Genomic DNA, 23,741 nt, shown 5'->3' on the forward strand with positions numbered 1-23,741 from the left:
CCGCACGCGACCTGAAACCACTGCATTCACTATTCGGCTTCTGGTCGCGCCTGGTAGCCTGCAACCGATAATGGCGTGTCATCAGAAATCTTATTATGAATGGCTCGTGCAATGCATGATATTCCGCGGAACACCAGTTAAGAACGACACTCTCAGCGAAAAGCGTGTGTATTCCCACCCGTGTACCACGCTACCGCCCCTATGATGTACAGGTGTATGTATAGCTATAGCACATGAAACCAAAACCTACCTCAGACTTATATACTCTGGTATAAATCGAGAGCAACATTTTAATCCAAATTAGTCTTACACTCTAACTAGACAATGAATTATCTATAATTCTGCAATTTTGAACAGCTAGGATTGCTAGGCCCTGTGTAATACCAATTAACCTCATTGACCATTTATGGATGCGAACAAAGCTATCGTCTAGTAATAATTAGGGATGGTGTGAACCTCTAAAGCAGTGGTTCCCAACCTTTTTGTCTTCATTTCCCACTTCAGACTTATTTCGAGTCTTTATTCCGCACTACCCAAAACTCCTATATACCCTTTAAAATAGAGTTACCCTATCTTCAGATCCTAAAAAGAGGACACTTTTTATAAATTCTGAAAGCTCCAAGGAAACTGGTGACTAAAAAAAACGTCATCACTTTCGATACATACATTCCAGAGCAGTTAACTGGTAACGGTAATCACGCATGTGTCTCTGTAAATATGTAGACTATCATGTATATAATGTTTAACAAATGCGTCTATTCCCCACCTGGAACGACTGAATTCCGCACCAGTGGGGAATTCCCCACCGGTTGGGAACCACTGCTCTCAAGGCTCAGGTTCCAGAGATGAGCATGGATTAGGATTAGGTTTTAAAAAAACAGGATTTGTGAAATTTTGTCGGATTTGGATTGGATTTGGATTAGACATTTTTTTCAGAACGGATTAGGATTTGGATTGGATTTACCTATTTTCTGGGAGATTTAAATGTCGTGTGGCGAATGGCGACAAACTTTATTCAGATCAGTTATTAATGTACTTATGGTTACTAAGTTATCTTGAATCAAGTGAATCGTTGGTTGCGAAAGAAAATTTTCGAATCCCTCTATTGCATAAATTAGTATTTTTTCTGAATTTCCAGTGGGAATCGGATTAGGATTGGACATGGACTTGAATATGATAAAGTTATGGATTAGGATTAGGATTTGGATTTGAAGGTTCGGATTTGGATTGGATTAGGACATATAAATTTCAAATCCGCTCATCTCTGTCAGGTTCGTGTGAACGCGAACCTTTTTGTAAGGTTCTGTGTGAGCGCGAGCGTGAACCTCATGAGTCATGACGTCACCTGACGTCATATTGCTAATTACAACCCTACATTTCAGTGAAGTGATATGATAGCCTATATTGATGTGCACGATGCCTAGCAACGACTCGGGCCACATAATGCCGCAATGCTGGAAAGCTGGATATTTCGAGCGAACCTTTGTACCAAAGTAAGCAAAATTTTCGAGATTGTCAAGGTGCATGCTCGTTTAGTATCGCTGTTTTTTCATGCTGTCAGCGCCATGCATAGAGTATAGATAACTAACCTACGGATAGATGAGCAGCTCATGCTTCACGGTTGACTGATGCGACAACCGGCAAATTTGTTGTCGCTTCTTAGCATGAGACGGCTGGTTGTCGGCCAGATGGACTGTTAAAAATGCAGGTATGTTTGGTGTGGAGAGGATATAGGGCAATCAGAACAGGTTATTTATTGATACAGTACATCTAGCCACTGCGCGGCTATCAAAGCATTAATATCAGTAGGATATTTGATGAGCAGAACCGGTGCAGATGAAAAGTAATGATATTCACTCTATAATTATTAATGTATCAATTGGGTATTTCAATATTGACTTCAGCTGAGCCTTCCTTGGAATGTTATGTTTCTCATAATCATAGATAGGTTTTGGTATATATTGAAGTAGAGAAGACGTTGTTATGAAGTCAACAAGTTTCTGTGCACTGATGCAGCTACCACACCAGGATTTGGATACGTTATGTAAGGTAACAGCTATTTCGTAAATAGGTTATCAACTTATGTTAAGCCCTATTCGCAATGCACTTCTGGATTATTTTCAGAGGCTTGGATATTTACTGATCATGGTGCAGATCTTATAGTGGAGAAAAAAGAGAATATAGAAGAAAGCTTGGTGCCAAAACTAAGGTTATTAACTTAACAATTAGTTGAGTTTATCTCGATAATCATACTGTTCTTGCACAGAATTGTAATCAACAATGAAGTTAACATAAAAAGTGTTGCATGCTATGGTTGGCAGCTGGATTTCCACAATCTTCGACTATCAAAGATAATGCATACAGGGATACTGGAGTGGTTATGTAGGTTCAATCAGACAAGCGCTTAAAATTATATATTATATTATTGTTATTTTGTAATTTTCATACAGGTGAATTGGAAGAATTATCATTATGCTGTGGCTTGGAAGGCGACATTGGTGAAGCAGTACATCATCCTATTGTTGCCCTGGTGTTATATCAAGTGACTTGCTTGCATCCGCCATATGTTCTGGTGTAGAATCGCAACAAGTTCTGCTTCCTTTCGAACTCTTAGTAGTAGTGCTGCTGTCTTTAGATTTGTCATCCATATCTACATACAGTAACTCATGTATGATGTCCTCAGTCAGTAATTCGAAATCTAATTTCTCCATCTCAATTATGTCTGAATTATGAAAAAGTCTTCTCTTTAATCATCAATACATATTAAAACCTATCTATGATTATACAAATCAAAATATTTCAAGGAAACTTCATCTGAAGTCATATTGAAACCAATTGATAACATCTACACACACAGCAACTCATAAATTATATTCTCAGTCAGTAATTCGAAATCTATTTTTTCCGCATTAATTAGGTCTGAATCAGGATAACGTCTTCTCTACTTCAATATATACCAAACCCTATCTATGATTATAAAAACCATAACATTCCAAGGAAGGCTCAGCCGAAGTCAATATTGAAATACCCAATTGATACATTAATAATTATAGAGTGAATATCATTACTTTTCATCCGCACCGGTTATGCTCATCAAATATCATACTGATATTAATGCTTTGATAGCCGCGCAGTGGCTAGATGTACTGTATCAATAAATAACCTGTTCTGATTGCCCTATATCCTCTCCACACCAAACATACCTGCATTTTTAACAGTCCATCTGGCCGACAACCAGCCGTCTCATGCTAAGAAGCGACAACAAATTTGCCGGTTGTCGCATCAGTCAACCGTGAAGCATGAGCTGCTCATCTATCCGTAGGTTAGTTATCTATACATAGAGGGGCCTACAGTTGAAATGCCATAAATTTCAACCAATGATGGTACAATGAAGTGTAAATTGTAATACATGTAAAAGGTTCACAGGGCAGAACCTTCCGAGGTTCGTTTGTGAACGTGAACGTCCAAATTTCTGAGGTTCACACACAGAACGCGAACGTGAACCTCACGTTCACACCTTCCTAGTAGTAATACGACTTCGTAGCCAACGTGGAATCCCAATTAATAACAGTTGTCGTCCTGTTCTAGTCATCGTACTAATCATGTCAGTGGACTATATATTTTCACCCGTTCAAGACGCGCAATGTGAAATACGATACGCAAGACACGCGCCATTGTACAGTACAGGTAGGGGAATGCCGAATCGGTCAGCTATTATGCGATCTCCTAATCTAGCATCCACGTCGGCCGAGAGTCCGAAGTAACGGTGATAGAACTTGATCATCATTTGGTCGTCTTTTCTTTTAGACGCCTTTTTGCTTTTCTTCATTCGCTTCTAAACTGAACTAATTACCCTACATCAAATATAATTCCGCCTGAGTGTGTAGGGAGGCCTCAGGCCTACGTCCCGATTTGCCTGTACGCCCGATATTACTGAATGTCCTATTGAAGGTAACATCGCATATCACCATGCATGGTTGGTTATACTATGTATTGTATTGTTTCTGGTGATATTTTAGTGGATATTCTTCTCGTCGCTGTTAAGCTTCGTTCGTCATGTTTTACTAACAAGCCTATTCTATAGGTTTGCGTTGCAGCGATAGAATTCTGTTGACATTTCGACTTCACCTCATCGCGGCTATTGACGTTGGCCGATGATAAGAGTCAGCCGAAAACTAAAAATCGTATTACAAATAGCACTATATGTTCGCGGAAAGATAAACCAAACTTGTTACCAACTGCATAATTTTTCAATTTCAAATAGCTCTGTGGCCCTTCGGTCAAGATCCACTATGTCCTAGAGATCTGATCGATTCTTCGCAATTTAGAAAACTCTATTCTATTATCACACAAGAAACTTTTACCCCTGTATGTGACCTATTTACGTTAGTGACGATTGTAAGCATGGTTTCGGTACCTGCTTTGTTATTGAGAGACAACCGTAACAACGCGGGCCGCAGTAATCAGCATAGATTAGATGATCTAACTTCATATCAAATTGAAGGCATCCTAAATGCTATAGCTATAAGCTGAACTTACCTAATGTTGACATCACCGCCAACACGAAGAAACCATGACCAAGCAACATGTCCCGCTTCGTACGTCGGTGAAATTGACGCTTCCTAAAATGAAATGAATGAAACTTCCCTTCAAATTCGGCCAAGAATTGCCCGGGCGCAACTGCAGACGATGCAATCATACTAGGAAGTTGCACTCATCAGCAGTTGCGAGATGGCTTCGTCCGCATATTTGTGATAATAGATAGGGCTGGGCAAAATCGAGTACCTGAGTGATTCGATTCTGAATCATGCATTATGATTCGAGTCGAGTCGAGTATTCGAGTATCACTCATTATGACGTCATAACAGAATGTAATATGTCAAAGTTGAAATATGTACCTTTTATGCCACCACAAAGGATAAAATGCCTGTTATCCGTTACATTAAAAATACTTTCGTATTTTTTCGACCATACCGATTTCATTGCACTTCTTGCTTGACAATGTTGTGGGATGATCACGACTTCGAAAATATGCTATTCCAGTAATGTTCGTAGCTTTGTACTATGTCTCGTATGCTGCGACATGGCCAATCAAGGTTTCAAGGCCTCCTCAGTGATAAATAGCATGAAAACTATAATTCTCGTTGGTACTTTAACTTTCAGTTGCGAGAAGCGTATAATTTCAGTACTCGAAAACATCCTCTTTTACTACTCGACTCGAATCATTGAAATCAATACTCGAATCATTGTGCCCAGCCCTAATAATAGAACTTGAAAAAATGATCGACTTCATTTGTGAAATTGCAATAGATTAGCCTACATCTAATTCGCTATACAACATGTTGGAATATCCCAAGCAGGGCTGCACGACTATATACAATCTATATTGCAATTGCAATTGTATTGCTGCTAAATTTTTAATGATTATACTTAATAAAATTCCCTGAATTAGGCCTACGTACTACGTACATTACACCTACATGACTATACATTATGCTTAAATAATTATGTTCTCTTGCTTGTAAATGCCTTCAGATTCAAAGTAAATTTGGACGTCGGTGAATAGGCATAGAGGAGATATGATCGTATGGGTGAGAATCCCAGCATGTGTACTGAAATACCAATACGTGACGGGGTAGGCTACTAAACACAGTGCCGTTGCGAAAAAGTTAAATACACTTTTATCCTGTACATTCACACAATACGCCCCTAGCGCTCGAGTTTTTGAGGTATCAGAAAAATTGTAGTAGGAATTCATCCATTCAAATACAGTAAAATCGCGATACCATGAAACAAAAAAGCACCGAAGTAAATGACGTGGTGGAGATATTAATCAAACATCCGAACACATACTTGACGTTAGCGCTGGAAGAGATACATTCATAATATGGTATAGGTATCAATAGATGTGATCTTCGTATAGTGCTGTCCGGGTCTGCGGAATTTGAATTGAGTGTAGCAAGTTATGATAGGAATAAAGCGTAATACTTATAGCAGCGCCTATAGTGTAAGATCAAACTATCGCAAGGTCATAGCATCATGATCGCTTGAATCTGAAGAGCTGTTATCGAGTTTGTAACGTGCAGCTGCAGGAGTGGCGGCCGAGTCACATTCGAAGGTTGGCTGATATAAACTCAGCGACAATTATAGTATGGGCCACGGATAGGGTTTACCATATAGTAGTGGGCCATAGAGCTATTTGCAAAATTGTATAATTAATGAAATAAGTTTAGTTATATTTGTTATGTTATTCTCTCAAAAATACCATCGAATTATACGTAGGCTATATAAAGCTTTTCATCCAACTGTGATGAGACCTAGTAGCACGTATAGAGTCACAATGTACAAGTCGAAATAATAATAGCAATAACTGGAAGTTAATGCTGAAGTAACCAAGTCTTCCGACATGGTCACATGTCGTATGCCGTTGAAAAGGGTGCGCATTATACTATAGGTGTCAAGTGCAGAGGAGACGTGGTACCGATGAGACACTGGGACCGAAAATACTTCATCTCCATGATAATCCCCTGATTACACTCTGCGAATTTGCTTACAATTGCATGCTGGCAGAGTCTTTCCTCACATGCAAATAAACTCGACCTACGCGAGTTATGAGGTCTGTGACAGAAGTTTTCTGTTTTGGTGGGTATAAAGTAAATTTCGATAGACGAATACCTTTTCTTTGTAACCTTCAACAAGAACAAACCAGCATCCATTTTCGGAGTTTTTGCTATTTTGAAATCAAAATGTAGATTTACGGGCATTAAGTATGTGCCCCGAAATGTGTAAATTTCAGCCAAAATCGAGGCGTCATTTAATGCCAACATTTGAGTTCATATATATTCTATATTTCTAAAGTGGCGACCAAACAATCTTTTTAGGCTTTGCTGTAGCTTAAATTGGAGTACACATAGCAGGAAAAGTTGGGACATCTGAGTTCTAAAGCGTATGTTTCAAAGGTACCAAAGTCGTGTGTATCTGGCCCGACCCGGTGGGGATCGACAATAAGTTCGAGCAACAAATTTTGAACCTTCATAAATATTTTTTAAAGGCGGATATTCGTATATGTATCTCCGGTAGGGGGAGCTTGGATCAAAGTGCTGAGCGAGCAAAAGATTTGCTGTTATCGGCTGAACTTTTGGAGGCAGCAACCGCAGCGAATCGTAATGGATTGAAGGTTTAGAGCGTAATAGCGCGGCACATTTTAATCTTGGAGTCGATTTAAAATGTCCGCCTTGAAATCATTGTACATAATGTAAGAGTCACTTGATTTGATTGTTTCGTAGGATTGAATGTTCTGACTTCGCAACTTCGAAATTTTTTTATAAGTTTATAGGTCAATAATATTTTTGCTTGAGTATATTGAGGGTCTGCTGTCTATCGCTAGGCTCAGATTGCAAGTAAAGGACTATTCGGCGCCTGGACATATCGATATCGAAATCTTCGGCCAACAATCGCCAATGGTTTTGTTTTCATCGTCGTCGGTCTTTCTGCGAGCGCAAACGCAAGGGTCGCATGTTGGATGACACTTTCTCTCGTAATAGCGAATTTATTAGACTCAACCTGGTACATTTTCAGGAGTGGTCAACAATATTTCAAGCAAGAAATCGAGTGACAACATATTTCGCGAAGCATGAAGAAAATTTTTACTTTAGATGAATCCCACGCAAAATATTCAACTTTATTGTAATGCACGAAGATCTACCAAACATGTGACTGGCCCATGGATCTGCCAATGCGTCGGAACTGATCTTTTAGTTAACAACATCCCAAGTGTTGCGGCCAGACTAATCAAATTATCGGTTGGCCTTGCAAGATCACAATCTGAGCAATCCATTTTTGACAATATAACTAATTTCGGAAATTATCTCGCGGACCACACAAAACCTTCTCGCTTGACACGGGTTAGTCGCCCCTGATCCAGGATAACAGGTGGGCTACAGAACATTTTCAGACCGGAAAATGGGCCACGGCCTAAAAAGGTTGAGAACCCCTGGCCTAGGACCATACCTGCCGAACATCATCAATACAAACAACGAAATATCTGTCTGTAATGATTCTCGAGGAAACCATCGCGAGAGCTCTGAAATATTAAATTAGTGTTTTTTGCGAGATGCTTATAAATAGCGCAGTGCACATAATTGCAGGGGTGTAAGTACTTACTACTTAGATACAGGTAGGATTTCTCGGGGGCGTCGAGTTTGACAACCATCCGTGCCATCACGGGTGGGCAAACTTTCCAGCGCGCGGGCCACATTCAACATCTGAATACCTTCACGGGTTGTATTATGGTATAATCGGAATTATAAGCCACGACGCACACTCTTATTTGATTATATAGTAGCCATATGGTAACCGAAGACAATACACAAACAATTTAAACATTGATTTGATAAGTGGAGGCCTCAGGAAAAATTAAAGAGATTTTATAAGCTGGCTAGTTTCAATCAATTGGTCAAAATTGGGACGAAAACAGGTCGTGCCCATTCTTAGGATAGGGTGGAAATTTGAATACGGGAGCAGCGATCGGCCCATGGATATATACCGATTCCGCGTTTGGTCAACTTCATAACGCAAAATGCAGGCATCGCCAAAACCAGCTTATCATCTTTAAATACGTTTCAGTAAAAGGCTTACTAGGTTAAACTTGCCTCTTCACGTACTTCTGGGAGGACGACAAACACGACAAAATCTACTGTTGGCTCAAACATTTGATCAATTCGGTTAATATATTTTACACCTCATAATTTGAAAAATTGTGCCTGTAATTAGGATGGTCGGAATCAAATGGTATTTAAAATTGCAGCAACAAAACTTTTCGCTTTTTATATTGATTCGGGCATCTCATTATGAATGAATTGAGACCGAAGTGTGAATGAATTGCACTTAACTGCGCATAGAGAACGAATCTACAACAAATCAAACTCACATCAAGTCATTTCCGTTTTGCTTTTCTTGGATGTTTAGCAACCGAAACGTTTTCAAATACGTTGTCCTCGAGGACGGGCTGTCGCGACGGCAATAAAATATTTATCAAGATGCCTCCGCGGGCCGCACAAAATCCTGTCACGGCCGCATGCGGCCCGCGGGCCGTAGTTTTCCCACCCCTGTCCTAGATGGTTGTCCGGTAATCTCGAGCCCAGATTAGTACGTAGTATTAAAAATACGTTGAAGTCTTGTTCATCCTTATTTCAACAAGCCAGAGGTGGCCAATCTACAGTCGTTGCATGCAAGCCGTTACACAATAATTATGCGGCCCTTAACAGATAATAAATTAGCGTGTGTTGGCAACCGTCAGTATGCAATTTTAATTACCGAATTGGTTCCCAAATTTTAGAGAGATTATAAACTTCAAAACGTTATTCACGCTGGCCGCGATTCAGGATGACTTGGATTTTCTCGTTTTTATTATAATTGTGTAATCTGAGTCCCACTAATGCGAACCGTAGAGAAAATGATGTACCGCATGAAGAGATATCGAGTCGGAATCTCGTACCCTACGTTTGACTGATTCCAATATATATTTCGAGTTCACCTATGACCCAGGGGTGGCCAACCTGCGGCCGTAGAATGAAATTTGTGCGGCCGTGGACAGTGGCCACGTTGTTCAATTAATACGTGTTGGCGGCCGTCGACATGCAATTTGAACTTACGAATTGACTACCGATTTCTTGGGAGATTTCAATTAATCTTTTCAATTAATTTTTTCGCGCTGCGCGCGTCTCAATGTGTCATCGTTTTTCGATTATAATATAATAGCACCCCTTGCAATCAGAGCCACAAAGTACTGATTCGAACAACAGGGGAAATGATGCGCTCTACATAGAAATACTAACTAGGAATCGTGAGCTCCTCACTCCTGACGGGAGGTCAATAAATAACGGCATGTAACAAAGTGACTATTAACAATTTGGCCATCCGAAGATGCACCATCATTCATAACTTGCCCTAAATTTTCGAAAACACCCCTTGCAATACCTTTACCCGTGAATCTGATCACATGAGTCGAGAATTCATGAATGTTTCATAGTCATATGTAAAACTGCTAATATTAATGACGAAACTCATCAGTGAGTCTGAAAATTTTTTTGCGGATGGCGCAACTATCAACAATCTCATATCGTGACCAACTGACCATGCAGTGACCACTAGCGATTTGGGTGCGTATATTAAGCCCATATGCTTGAATATATTAATCCAGACTTCATCGGAAATTGCCACAGACACTTTATCATGATTATTTGGCGTCTAGCTAGGGATGGTGTGAACCTCTGAAAGGTTCAGGTTCGTGTGAACGCGAACCTTTTTGAAAGGTTCCGTGTGAACGTGAACCTCATGACGTCACGTGACGCAACCCTACATTTCAGTGAGGTGATAGCCTATATTAATGCGCACGATGCCTAGCGAAGACTCGGGCCACAATACTGACGTTTTAAACGTCGTCAAATGCATCAACTGGGGCAAGCAAATGATATAATAATCCCATAAAATCAATATCTTCCGTCGCTCTGCCAACAATTTCGACGAGGACATGCAAGCGGATATAAGCTTACGTCTTAACGGTCTATAGCAGGGGTGGGCAAACTACGGCCCGCGGGCCGCATGCGGCCCGCGACACCGTTCTGTGCGGCCCGCAAGAGTCTAAAGAAACTTATTAAAAATATTAATAAAATGCGTACTAAAAATCGAATTAATGCAGGAACTTGACTAAACTTTTTCTTAGTATATTTCATCATGATAATTCTAAAACAGTGGGTCTCAACCTGGGGGACGCGTGGCCCTTGAAGTCATGAAAGCATCTGAAAAGGATCGCGAAGCTGAGCTCAACTGAAATGTTTTTTCGCGCTTCGCGCGGTTTGCTTCCAATTAGTAATTATTGTTCTGTATTTAGTATGAATTTCATATTTAAAAACCTTTCATCAATAGTCGTAACCTCCCCTGCCACCAAACTATCCGTTAGGTTTGCTATAGCATCCTGGTTGCGTTTTGTGATATGACGATATGGGGGCGCGAAATCTACACATATGGTAGATGCGTGTTTGAATCTAACATGGTTATGTTGCTGTCAGCATTGTGCTCTGGAACTGAACCCAAAGCGGAATTAGTAAATCTATGAACAGATCACTGCTCACAGATTTAAATTTCAATCCTGTTCTAAGAACCGGGCAACAAACTTTCATCTCTATAGTTTTGACAGATTGGTTATTGAGGTCGACCAGCCTATGAAATCTCGCCATTGTTTCTGGCCCGTGTACGATATCATCATGATCATAGCAATGTTTGGTTTGTTTCAAATAAGCATATATATTATCTCAGTGGTTCTTAACCTTGGCGATGTTGAAGGGGGGCGGAAACGCTCAGGGGGCGATATGGGGGGCGCTGGGATCAGGGGGGCGGTATGGGGGGCGCTGGAGAAAAATGGCTTCGCAGTAGATGATGTGGTGATAGGACATATCCTTAATGAGTATTCAGAGCAAATTATCACTGAAAACTTCGTTACATATAGCCTTCAAAATACATATATGTTTAATTGTCCATGGGCGCCTAAATGACTGACACCGAATGTTACTGTCTTGGCAATCTGAACCCCAGAAGACGAATTCCATCTGCCAGGGAAAAATTATATGTCAGTGAAGAAATACCAATCTGAAATCGTGTGCGTCTTTTAGTTTAGCACGATTGGGCGACAGGGATATTCCTGTTGGGCGATATCCCCGTTGAGCGATTCTATATTTTTTGATATTGCAGACAGGGGGTCACGAAATAACATCATGCAACGAAGTCATACCAACGGGTTCGCTCGCCCGAATATGTTTAATTATTAGTAACGGGCCCTACAGTTTCAAAGAAACCTCACAAAGTTTTGATGAGTCTGCGCACACTCAACACACTGCGCTGACCCCTGGACAACAGTGCGTATCGACTAAAAAAAGGTAATAACTTCGGATTTGTTGTGCGCAACGTAGATTTTCTGTGCGCAGAGACCCAGGACCAACGTTTTTTGTTGGGGGGGAGGGGGCTGACGAAGTGCTGTTACGGCCCTGGTAACGAATAATTGTACCTGCGGGCACGCCCGAATATGTTTAATTATCAATTATACGTGCCCTTTATCTTCCTATACAACAGCTCACTCAGTTTATCGCGACTTATATATGTAATTACCACCTATTCATTCATGCATTATAGAAAATTTTGGTACCTAGGGTGACCAGGCCACACAAACTTTGCTGAACATCGAAATCACGATAGGGGGTTCGTGGGGGCGAAGCCCGCAGAAGTTCGGTTTATCACGCTATGGGTGCGCAAGGCAATCGTTTTAGGGGGTTGACGAAGTGCTGTAACGGCCCTCCCTCTTACTTATTGTTTTTATTACATTCCTTACATTATGAAGTTTGGGGGGGGCGCTGGAGCACGATATTTTTTGAAAGGGGCGCTGGAGGAAAAAAGGTTAAGAACCACTGTAATATCTCCATGTCCAGTGTCCACACTATATAATCAAATACCAGCAATATTGCGTTTTGGTATATATTCCCAATTTTATATAGTGCGGCCCGCGAATGCATTCAGATGTTGAATGCGGCCCGCGAGCTCAAAAGTTTGCCCACCCCTGGTCTATAGGCTAGACCGGACAATGCATTCGGCGTTTGAGTATTACTACGTTGATATTGAGCAGAGTGTAAAACGGGTTTCTATACTTGCTACCGATATCACCCCATTAACAAGTTATACAGCAGTAGCCATAACACCCCAATTGCACGAATTTGGTTTTTATGATACAATAAACATATGAAGTCAATATTGAGCCTGGCCCGGCATGCCTGCTAGATTTTCTAAATCAGACAACAATATCAATTCCATTGATTGGTTGAATAAGCATCATTCACTGACTACCTACATGTAGTGTATTTCGCTCTCAATGTTGTGTCATTTCGGGTCAAGCTCACAGCAGAGAGTCACTGAATATTCACAAACGGAAAGCTAGATATTTCGAGCAAACTGTTGTAGCAAAGCAAGTAAAATATTCGGAATTGTCAAGGTGCATGCTCGTTTAGTGTTGATATTGTTATGCTGCCAGCGCCATGCATAGAGTGGCCCGCAGTTGGAATGCAATAAATTTCAACCAAAGATGTCATAATGAAGTGGAAATATTAATATATGAAAAAGGTTCATGACGACTCTTCGCCGGAATATGGCCGTATGCTATTTATGTAATCAAAGCATGGCCGTGAATAGCAAGAAGGCTGAACACCCTTGGATTAGGCTCACTAGACGGAATCAGTGAGTCATGGGGTCAGGGGTGTACGAGTTTCGAGTAAATGTTAAAAGGGTGCACTACGACGAAAAAGGTTGAAGAGCACTGCAATAAAGACATATAGATAGGCTAAGTTTGTACTTTAGTCTTTATGATTGTCCACTAGTCTTTATTATTATATTGTTCACTGGTTAATCCTCACACAAACACTTTTATCTGGGATAATCTGACAGTTTGATCGAAAAATAAACTGCCAAATCATGAAATTCAGGGTATATTCGAGTGTGCTAATGACCAACTGCTGTCCAACTTTATCTCTCTGAGTGTCCCTGGTGGAAGTAAATATACTGAGCTAGCAACATGATATATTAGTCGGATCAACACCTGGTCTATAATCCGCGGCTGCAACACCAACGGGTTGCAAGTTCGACTTCAGAAGTCCTATACCTAGGTGTTGGAGGTTTGTCTAGGCTCCTCCTCGTCCCCTCATCCGAGTAAGCGGTGTCTTACAAAAAGAGTAGAAGTGGGCCGTGCTATAAGTCGGCAGTTACGGAATAAAAATTAAGAATATCGGCCTGGTGTAAATGACCATAGTAGTCGACAAACACCATGAATATCCCGAAACAAACAAAAACCGGGTCTATCAATGCGCCTTTGCATACTAATATATAGTTGCTTGTAATTTATTGATACACGGCGAATTTATTGGAGTGATACTGGTATTCAAGTCTTAAATCGGTAAAAATTGCAAGACAACGTGCGAATGAGTTGCCCTATCAACATGAATTTTTGCGACCTGGAAGTTAGTATTAAATGAAGCTTCTTCGCATCACACCGAGGCCTCGTATTTTAGTAGTGAAACAGTCTCTCAAGACTCTGCCGTTACAATGACAGCGAAATCCATCGACAATATGAGCTGAAGTGCATGCATTTTACGACATTATGATCTTATTAATCTAATAATTACTTTTTGAGAGTAAAATTGATCGGGCAGGCATGATGTTGGTACAGCATGAGACTCATAACATGTATATTGCATACTAGAGAGCCGCTATGTTCCCTTTAAGCTGCGCAAGTGCGCAATTGCGCAGTTCTGACACGGTCTCTGCGCACAGAAAATCCAAGCTGCCCACAAAAAATCAAAAGTGATTACCTTATATTTTAGTCGTTACGCACTGTGCTCCAAGGGACCGCGCAGGGAGTTGGAGAGTGCGCGCAGACTCGTGAAAATTTAACGAACATTGACAGAGGTAGTCTGAATTTACATGTTGAGTGATCACTAGCATATATACCGGTGTGGTTAGCCTATAGGCCTACATCTAATACAGTGGTTCTCAACCTGTTTGGCTTCGCGGACCCCTTTTGACCGTCACGGACTCTCGCGGACCCCCTCAAGTTTTAGTTCAATTTCAGCTCTATTATGGTGCAACCTTCATATCTGTCTTGTGCAAATATGAACTGTAGGCTTGTGATAAACAGACAAATAATGACTTTTCTTGAAAATATCATCATACTATTTATGTAGAAATTGGTAGACTTCTATTATTTCAAAGCTAATTTTTCTGCTGTATTTCTTGAAGTACGTGGTCGTGTCTTGAAAATCCGCGTCTTCGTTTTGATATGAACGAGGAGTGCCGAAAACCATTTCCGGAAAGATAGATGGATGCTAACGCATAACGCTTCCGACGATACTTTCGGTGTGATCGCAACATTTATGGCACCAAAATGAAGAAACATCTATTTTATGAACATACCACGTCCAGCATCTAGCGCAGGGACGGGCAACTTACAGACCGCGGGCCGGATTCGGCCCGCGACGGCATTTTGATCAGCCCGCAGAAAGTTTCTACCGTCAAAGTTAAGTCCTAATCTAAAAGTATAGGTAATTTTAAGTGCCAAAGAATGGATCCAAGTTTTCCCACCTGAGAAAGACTTTCATGGAACTACTTTTTCTGTTCTGGTTTACATTAACGAGAAAACATTTTCGACCATGAAAAATTGAACATTAACAAGACAAGGGTGCATACCAATATAACTGGTGATATGAATTTCAGGGTTGAAGCGTAATGCTTTGATAGCAACGAAACACTCCTTGTTCTTCAAAAAACCCGCCTTGTCGATAGGGCATCCGCAATAAGAATGCGCCAAATCTGATAGCCGAGCTTTAAGAGCAGGTATATCATTGTCCGATTTATGACGGATGTCAGCCGAAAATATTCGGGTTCATTTTAATATGAATATACTATTCAATTGTATATTGAAGTTCTGTACCTCCAAAAAGCTGTTCAAATAGTGGTTATATATACCACAGGATAAAATGGATTTCGTGGCGAGGTTTCAATACCTGCATTGGGACAAATTAAGGATATACTTCGGAAATTTTTATTTTAAACGACTGTACACTAATTTGATGAGACTGACAACTTCAAATCGAGAAGGTTTTGCAGACATTACGAAGTCACCCTGATTGACGTTACAATCTCCATATTTTTATTTTTTCCACAAACCCCTACAAAACGTCTCCAAACAGCAATATGTTTGTATCAGCAGGTTAATGGAAAATGGGCAATGAAAATGAATTTCCGCACTACGATGGTTCATGTCAGACGATTATTATGATGATATGAGTCATGAGGTTTTAGCAGTTGTGGTACGAAACTGCCTCATGCTTTCTCAAATTAAAAAATAAAATAAAAATTAGAATATCAACAATACTAAAAATTTAGAGGTCTCGCGGACCCCCTGAAATTGCTTCGCGGACCCCCGGTTGAGAAGCGCTGATCTAATATAAGATATAACGATTAACGGACGTCGTGAATTCTGTGTTCATTCACAATGGTTGATACATATATGGTAGTATAGGCGGGAATGTGATGTATCTTCAGACGGTAATCAGTCGCAACTCGACTCAATCTTCAGGTCGATATTTTGAATTTTATTGCATGTTGTAAATGTCGTTTACGACAACTTCAGCGACTTCCTGATCCGCCGAGGTATTGCTCGCGCGTTTGCCAGAATTCACCGACTTCTTTCTTCGACACCTCGATAGAAAATATAAAAGAATCGTGTATGAATCTTGAGCTTGAAGGAAGATAATTACTGATAATGCTGTAGGCTTCACCACTAAACCACGATGGCCCACCTGTAATTAGTACTTATTCCGTCCAGGAGCAGGTTTTGTCTACTTGTGTTTCTCCAGTTGCTATCTTGCTTTGCAGCACTTTTACTACGGCATTCATTCAAGCCAAGCTACAAGGACATACTAGCATAATTTCTAGAAGTGAAATCGTCATGGCAACCGCACTTCCCATCGCCTGTGCGTACAACTAGGGTTCCATTTAAAACACAAATCTATTCAAAACGAACATGTTTAAAACAAGGCCGTTGTATAAAACATGTTTTCTTATTTTTTTATAAAGACACGACGTCACGATTATTCAATTTTGTCGTCATAGTCGATTGGCATTGACAATTGAAAATATAGGGTAAATATAGCTCATTGACGAAATGGGGTTCCAAACCCTGTCATATGTGGATTAAAAATATTCTTAATCAGGACTACATCGTCGTGTAGCATTTTTACGGTCGGCGGTCATCATCATCGGAACATTCATTCTGTACCAATGATCTATATCGATATGTACTAGAGATGCTGAAAGTCCAACCACTCCATGTAGTATACGTCGGTTATATCTGGGTAAATCGTCCATAGGCTCATACGACATGTTTTTGGAGAAAGTATTCACACAATCATGGCGTAAATTCTTTTTTGTTTTCTTACAAGGGCCTTTGTTTTAAAAGCAACCCTATATACAACAGACTTGGACAACTACATAATAACAGTTGTCTAAGTAGACTGAAATGCCGGGAATCTATTTCTAATCTAATTTGTGAAGTTTCTTTGCTCCTATTTCAATACTAATATAATTTGCGAAATGTGTCTATGCCAATTTCAGGTCTTCCTGAAAATGCTACATGAGAACTGTATAGCGCAAAACAAGACAGGTTGTTGAACAGACAATTACCATTTTCATGCTTATAAAAATGAACTCTGATTTGATATGAACTGAACTCGATTCAATGTCCAAGTTTTCGCGAGTTCAGTAATTTAATTCGGATAGAACTGTCTAGTTTCAATTCTAATTCTAATCAAGTTTTAAAAAAACTGTTGCTATAATTCCACTTTTGGTGTCATTTGTAGCGAACTGTGCACCTATAATTCAAATAATAATCTAGTTTGGAAAAGCTGAAAATTTTCTTGTTGTCGAACTCTGCTTCACAACGATAATAGAAGACATTTTGCAGTACGGAGCCGCTATTAGCGTTATATTATAGTCTTCATTATATTCGCCAAAATGCAGCTTGAAATTTCCTAAGCTTCCATAGCCAAGTGGCTGGGATTTCTCCTATCAGTTTTATGTACCGCAATCGCAAACAGTATATATAGTTATTTCAAAGCAAGCCAAAACTAATTCAATAAAAGTACATAATCGAATGAATCATGTCAAATAGTCATTTGTGACCTCCAACTGAACCATAATTATCAATAATTGAATATTGTATTCATATTGAAATGAGCCCGAATATTTTCGACGGACACTCGTCAAGTTTATCAGCCGGGAATATTCGGGTTCAGTTCAATATGAAAATACTATTCAGTTTTGTATCGGTGTTCTGTACCTCCAAGAAGCTCTTCAAGTTATCAATAACTATCGAAATGTCGGGAGCTTTCTCCGAGACTACAACAGCACAACTCAGGGTAATTGGTATACAGCAAATTTTGAAATGTAAAAAGTTACCTCAACAACACAACCAGTACGATAACAATTACGATCGCTCCCAACACGATTGGTAAAATGATCTTCCAGTGGTCCTGCTGTATCCTCGTACTTTCGTCGGTTATGTATTCCGTGGGTGACTTATTTGTAGGACTTAGGGAATGAGATGTCGTCAAGCTCCGTGACGTCGCTGCTTGCGTTTTAGTGTCATCTTGAAAGGACAATCGGTGCTGGTGTGATTCATTCAAGAGAACAATGTATACTGGCATAAGATATAATATTAAACAATGAATCCCATTTCATGCAAAAATGTCTGTATAGTGTATATAGGCGCAGTGAGTCTAAGCATACGTGAGATTGTGTGCTCTCAATGATGCCCAAGAATTGATGACCAAGTCTTTGTGGCATTTGTCAGTAGATCAGCTGGTACGTAAGAAGGTATTTTACACTACTTATACGATGGATATCTACATCTAGTTCTAGATATGACTATAGCCACCGATATCAAATTACAGTATTTGAAAACTGAAATGCTTTCATTGTCATCAAACCAGGTTTTCGAAATATTATATATGTTGAATCTTTTCACTTTTTCAAGGTGCTCAAGTAGAGTTTGGCTACTTGCAGTACTTAAGGAAGTGGTAATGTTTCACAACTACTACTTCAACATCTACCTAAACAGTATTCTGGATGAACTAATTATGCTTGCAATTTGGTTTTTGTAAAGTAGAAAGTAGTTCAGGGATAATATTGCACCACTATCATGAGTTAAATTGTCTTTAGAAACGTGTGAAATAGCCTCTGAATCACGGTAACTGACAGTGGCGGCTCGTGACAATATCGGGCGGTGGGGCAAGGGCTGCGAGCGACTTTTATCAACATGACGTCACAATGGCGTTTTCCAACGTTAAAAAGTAACTTTAATATGATGGTCACATGAATTTCCCGACAACAGTGATTTTAACGTAGGTGCCGCGAGAGGTTTGCCGGTGAGCCGTGACTTGAAGTGTGGTAACAAATGTTTTATTCATTTTTTTTTAATCAAAGGATTATTTTACATAATGTACGTGAACTAAGAATCGTCCCTATGCCACGAATCAATTATCAGGTCATCCTTAGTAGCATGCGTTATGATTTCATGGTAGAGTCAGAGATTACGCAAATCGATAGGCCGTCCGAAAGTGTTTCGTACACGATCCTGGTGTGTTACGACCACTGAGCTGGTGGTTACGAGTTACGAACAGGTGATAGGCAACCAAAGCGGAGGTACCCGGCGTACGATTGGATCAACGGACTGGACAATTTCTAGACCTTTAATTTTCGCTCTAAAGGCAACTGCGTAAACTAGCCTACGTACGGAGCAAAGATTCAATACGATTCATGTTCGCACTTGACTTGACCAGACTAATTCCAATGACTAGAACTCGAGAGATTGCGTAAGCCTAACTGCAAAGGTCAACGACTTCGGACACATACGCAATTGTTATCTCATAGATTGGGCCTGTCATATTGAATCCAGAACATCAATTTGAATGGTCTTTGAAGAACTAAGGACAGCAGCCTCGGAACTTCGGTCTCGGAACAACATAGTACATTTTGGCCTTGAAACTGGAGATTGTGACGCAACACATACGGCTTACTGTCTATAAGTCTGCTGCGAAATAGCCGTTGGAAAATATATTAATCAATAAATACATGAATGAAAGCCGTAAACTTAGCATACTGTTACATGAAATCATCGAGAAGTAGCATTCGCAATCTCATAACCCATTCCGGCATGGTACACTGTCAAAATCAATACAAACAGACGAACACCGAACTTTGAGTAAAATAGATCGAGGAATAGGCTGATCGAATGATCAGCTGTTAGCCGACATCGAAAATGAAATAGCTATCGCATTTGACAGGGGATTGTAAGCAAATGGTTTGAAGGCCACAATTTCACAGTGAAATGCACATTGGCGAACATAAAATTATGTGAATATTTGAATGCAAACCGAGAAACTTAGTTAGCTGTTTCATGCGATCATCGAGATATACCATTGGAAATATCATCACCGATCTCGTTATGGAACGCAGACTAGATTAGCATAGACAGACACCGGCTTTTGCGTGAGATCCGCAATGATGTGGGTAGGCTAAGTATCAGATCAGCGCGCATCTCTACCAAACGCGACCTCGAAAACGAAATAACTGCCTCAATCATTGAGCGTCAACTTTAAGACTCGGCACCGCGTTCGATACTAAAATCAAGACATACCGTGCAAAAGCTCATGACAGATCTAGGTATGGAACATCGTTAAAATCAATAGAGACCAATAACGGCTTTTGCGTAAATCTGTTAGCGATAAATGAAGAGTCAGCTCTCACTCGACTTTGGAAACGAAATTGCCACCCACATAGTTCAGTGACAAACTTAAAACTTGTTACAGCGATCGATACTAACATTAAGACTTACTGTGCCAAATGTCATGACCGATCTCGGTATGGAACGTCAAAATCAATGGAGACCAATGCCGGCTTTTGAGTAAAATCTGTTTGCTGTACAATGTACATGATAGATCAGCACACACTGAACTTCGGAAACGAAATTACTACCCTTATCTTTTAAGTAGCAAGCCTGAAACTTGGAGCAGTGCTAAATACTACCCTCACGACATATCATACCAAGTTTCAAGAATTATCATGGTGCGAAACACCGTCAAAATCGACATATACCAGCAAAGGTCGACTCAACGCATATCATGGTAACCGAGTTCAGATATAGATACGATTGTTACATCACACCTTAAGGGCGACAGGCATAGTTGCCCCACTTGCTCGGCCATTTTACGAATAAGAGAGAGTAAATCACCGTTTCTTTATTGTGCGCGGCTTTGAGAGAATAGATAGTGAAAGCTTGTTATGAGCGCTACCGGGGCAAGCCCCGGCTAGGCATTCACAAAGCGAAAACACAGAAGAGAATTCGATTTTCGCAGAGACTTCGCTATGTATGGGCATTTGTTAGCGAAAGCACAAGAATAATTGCGTCTATAAATGGTTAAATTGTTATTGAACAGAATTTTAGGTGGGGCAATGCCCCAGTTGCCCTATAGGACGAGCCGCCACTGGTAACTGAATATATCTCTTCGAAGATTCTACCCATGGGTGGTGTCATTATAGTCGTTTTGCGTTAGCTGCGACGATACATCTTGCGATTACGTATGTAGCCACTTCCGACTAACTGTTGAAAGTCTGCGACCACCCTCTCCCCGACCAAATATACTTAGATATATATTGACTTTTAGTAATTCTCAGAACTTTCATTTCGTCTTCCACCATGGCCATGCTTCCACTTGAAATAGTTTTCACATGTCTTAGAAATTACTGCTTCTGCTTGTAATTGAAATGTAATAGAATGTTAGGCGTGTTCTACTTGAGTAGCAACGCCGATCAATTCGACCAACTCTAGTTCATAGTACAATATTACGGCAAATGAGAAACCGCCAAAAATGTAAAGCTTTTTGGTATTTAGAACTGGCGTTCAATCATGCAAAACCCTAACAAAAAGCCTCGAGGCCATTTAAGAACATCACTAGAAAAAAACCAATGGTCATATCTGGCTCTGTTCCATCATTGCAAACAGAGCATTTGGTGTAGGTCACAGAATGTCCTATGTCGAGAGGGGTAGACTGTCCTAGAACCGATGCATATTTATTGCTATTTTGAAGTAACCTCAGGTTTCGTGTTGAGCTGTTAGTAAGCAGTCTCCATTCATCTGGTTGTCTATAACAGACAATGCAAAAGAAGCCCTTTATATCATGGCAATAAACCAAAAGAAAACAGTTCAGAAACAGCCTTCCTCGATTCCGATAAAATGTGACAGTATATAGAACCTGGAGAAGAAAAATGAACATGATAAGTTCAAGCGGAGATTAATGATGATAATTTCTTTCAAGTTATCATGATAAGCACTTTTTGGTTTGGAATAGCAGACATCCTGCTTCTTTTAATGTTTCAAAACAAACCCAAAGGACCACATATTTGAGTCATCTACCAGAGTGAACAATTGTCTTCTGCATATTATACCAACAATACAATGTTTATTGTTTGCAAACTTTGACGTTTTACGAAAGAGCAGTGTGCTGTCACAAAATGCATTGACCGATTAAGTCTGCTGGGGAACGTAGAGGACTAAATTAGGTACGGAGCTACTATCACAAGCTTTAAACGAAGAGTGGTATATAAGGCTGATAACTGCTACCGACTAAAAATAGTTGCATCCACCTATAAATTTACGGGTCGAAAAGAGGTCCTATCGAAAGAAGATAGAGAACTCTGGATTCAAGTTCACCGAAAACTCAGTTATTCTGTTTTACAACAACCCAGTGGTTCATCATTATAGATTATTTCAATAGCACTATTTGATTTGTTGCTGTTGTACGCTGACCGTAATGTCACTAACGAAAGCCGAAATTTGATTCATTTACGAAAATGAGATAAATACATACCAAAAAAATCTGACGTGACAGAGAAATTCTGAGGACAGAATCAGATTCAGCAACCAGAAATTAGCCCTAATCAATCACTAAAATTTGTGAGGCTTAATAATTTTGAATTTGTAGACCAGTGTAATTTTATGGGTCGAAAAGAGGTCCTGATCGAACGAAGATAGAGAATCACTGGATTCAAGTTCACCGAAAACTCAATCCGTACTAAAACAACCCAGGTTTCATGATAGATGATTTCAATAACGATACTTGATCTGTTACTGTTGTATGCTTACCGTGATGTCACTAATGAAAGCCGAAATTATATTCATTTATGAAAATGAGGAAAATTCAAACGTAAAATATCTGTTGTGATAGAGAAATTTTGAGCGCAGTATCGGATTCAACAATCTTAAATTAGACTAAATCAATCATTAAAAGTTTTGGCGCAAACTTTTTTTCGAAATTTGTTGACCAGTGTAATCTTTGGCGATGTAGAGCTGATATTTTATTCTTAGTTGTCGCGTAAAACGTACATATTCAAACTTCCCACATCACTCATGCTGTTGTGAATTCAGAATGGAGACACTCGAATCAAAGCCTAACACTCGATTGGGAATCGAATTACTTAGATGCTCAATTCTGCCCAGCCCTGGTCAGTATTGAAGTCTTTAAGACGTAGGCCTACTTTGCATTTTGGAGATTTTCATCAGCGACGGATTATTATCTGCGACCAACTATAACCAATTATTTCTAAGCTATTGAGCGTTGACGTGCAGTCTTAAAAATCGCTACTACTGGAGTAAGCACTAAGAATGTACGGAAAAATCGCCATCGTTCGCGAAACTGGCGCAGGAGACAAGACCCGTCGTATTAGTGCCAACCAGACATGGGGTGATTACTTTATGAATGTAATCGATTGCGATTACGATTACTTCGGAATCACGCGATTACGATTACGATTACGATTACAGCAAAATCAGGAAGTAGTCGATTACGATTACGATTACATTGAAAAAGTAATCACGATTACTCACGATTACATTTGTTTTGCTTAGGACTATAATCTTAAATGATACATGGGAAGACAATACAAGGATTGCGATGAAAAGGCTTAATGAGATATCAACTTTCTTCATCATGCGTCATTTGCTTATTACGTCATAATATATCAATTGCCCAACTTTATAGTGGATGATTTATCGCATCCAACGATTTGCATTATTGCCAGGTCTTTACCTG

General features: G+C 40.0%; 2 protein-coding genes across 3 annotated transcripts in view; both read right to left on the minus strand.

The window, feature by feature from the left end:
• LOC145458993 (uncharacterized) overlaps positions 1–23,741 on the minus strand; it is a 190,242-nt gene that overhangs the window by 66,968 nt on the left and 99,533 nt on the right. The gene's annotated exons all lie outside the window — the stretch shown is intronic.
• Positions 1–23,741, minus strand: part of LOC145458997 (uncharacterized) — a 49,171-nt gene that overhangs the window by 13,026 nt on the left and 12,404 nt on the right. Inside the window, exon 1 of one of the 2 annotated variants that reach the window (XM_080337513.1) lies at positions 4,540–4,737. The exons of the other annotated variant lie outside the window; for it this stretch is intronic. Within the exon in view, the coding sequence (XP_080193639.1) occupies positions 4,540–4,699 (160 nt within the window). The 5' untranslated portion in view covers positions 4,700–4,737. Of the gene's footprint in view, positions 1–4,539; positions 4,738–23,741 lie in introns of those variants that run through there. 2 annotated transcript variants of the gene reach the window in all.

Source organism: Botryllus schlosseri, chromosome 16 (genome assembly GCF_051294905.1).
Source record: "Botryllus schlosseri isolate E-star chromosome 16, Bs_hap1, whole genome shotgun sequence".
In the NCBI taxonomy this organism is placed as follows: domain Eukaryota; kingdom Metazoa; phylum Chordata; class Ascidiacea; order Stolidobranchia; family Styelidae; genus Botryllus; species Botryllus schlosseri.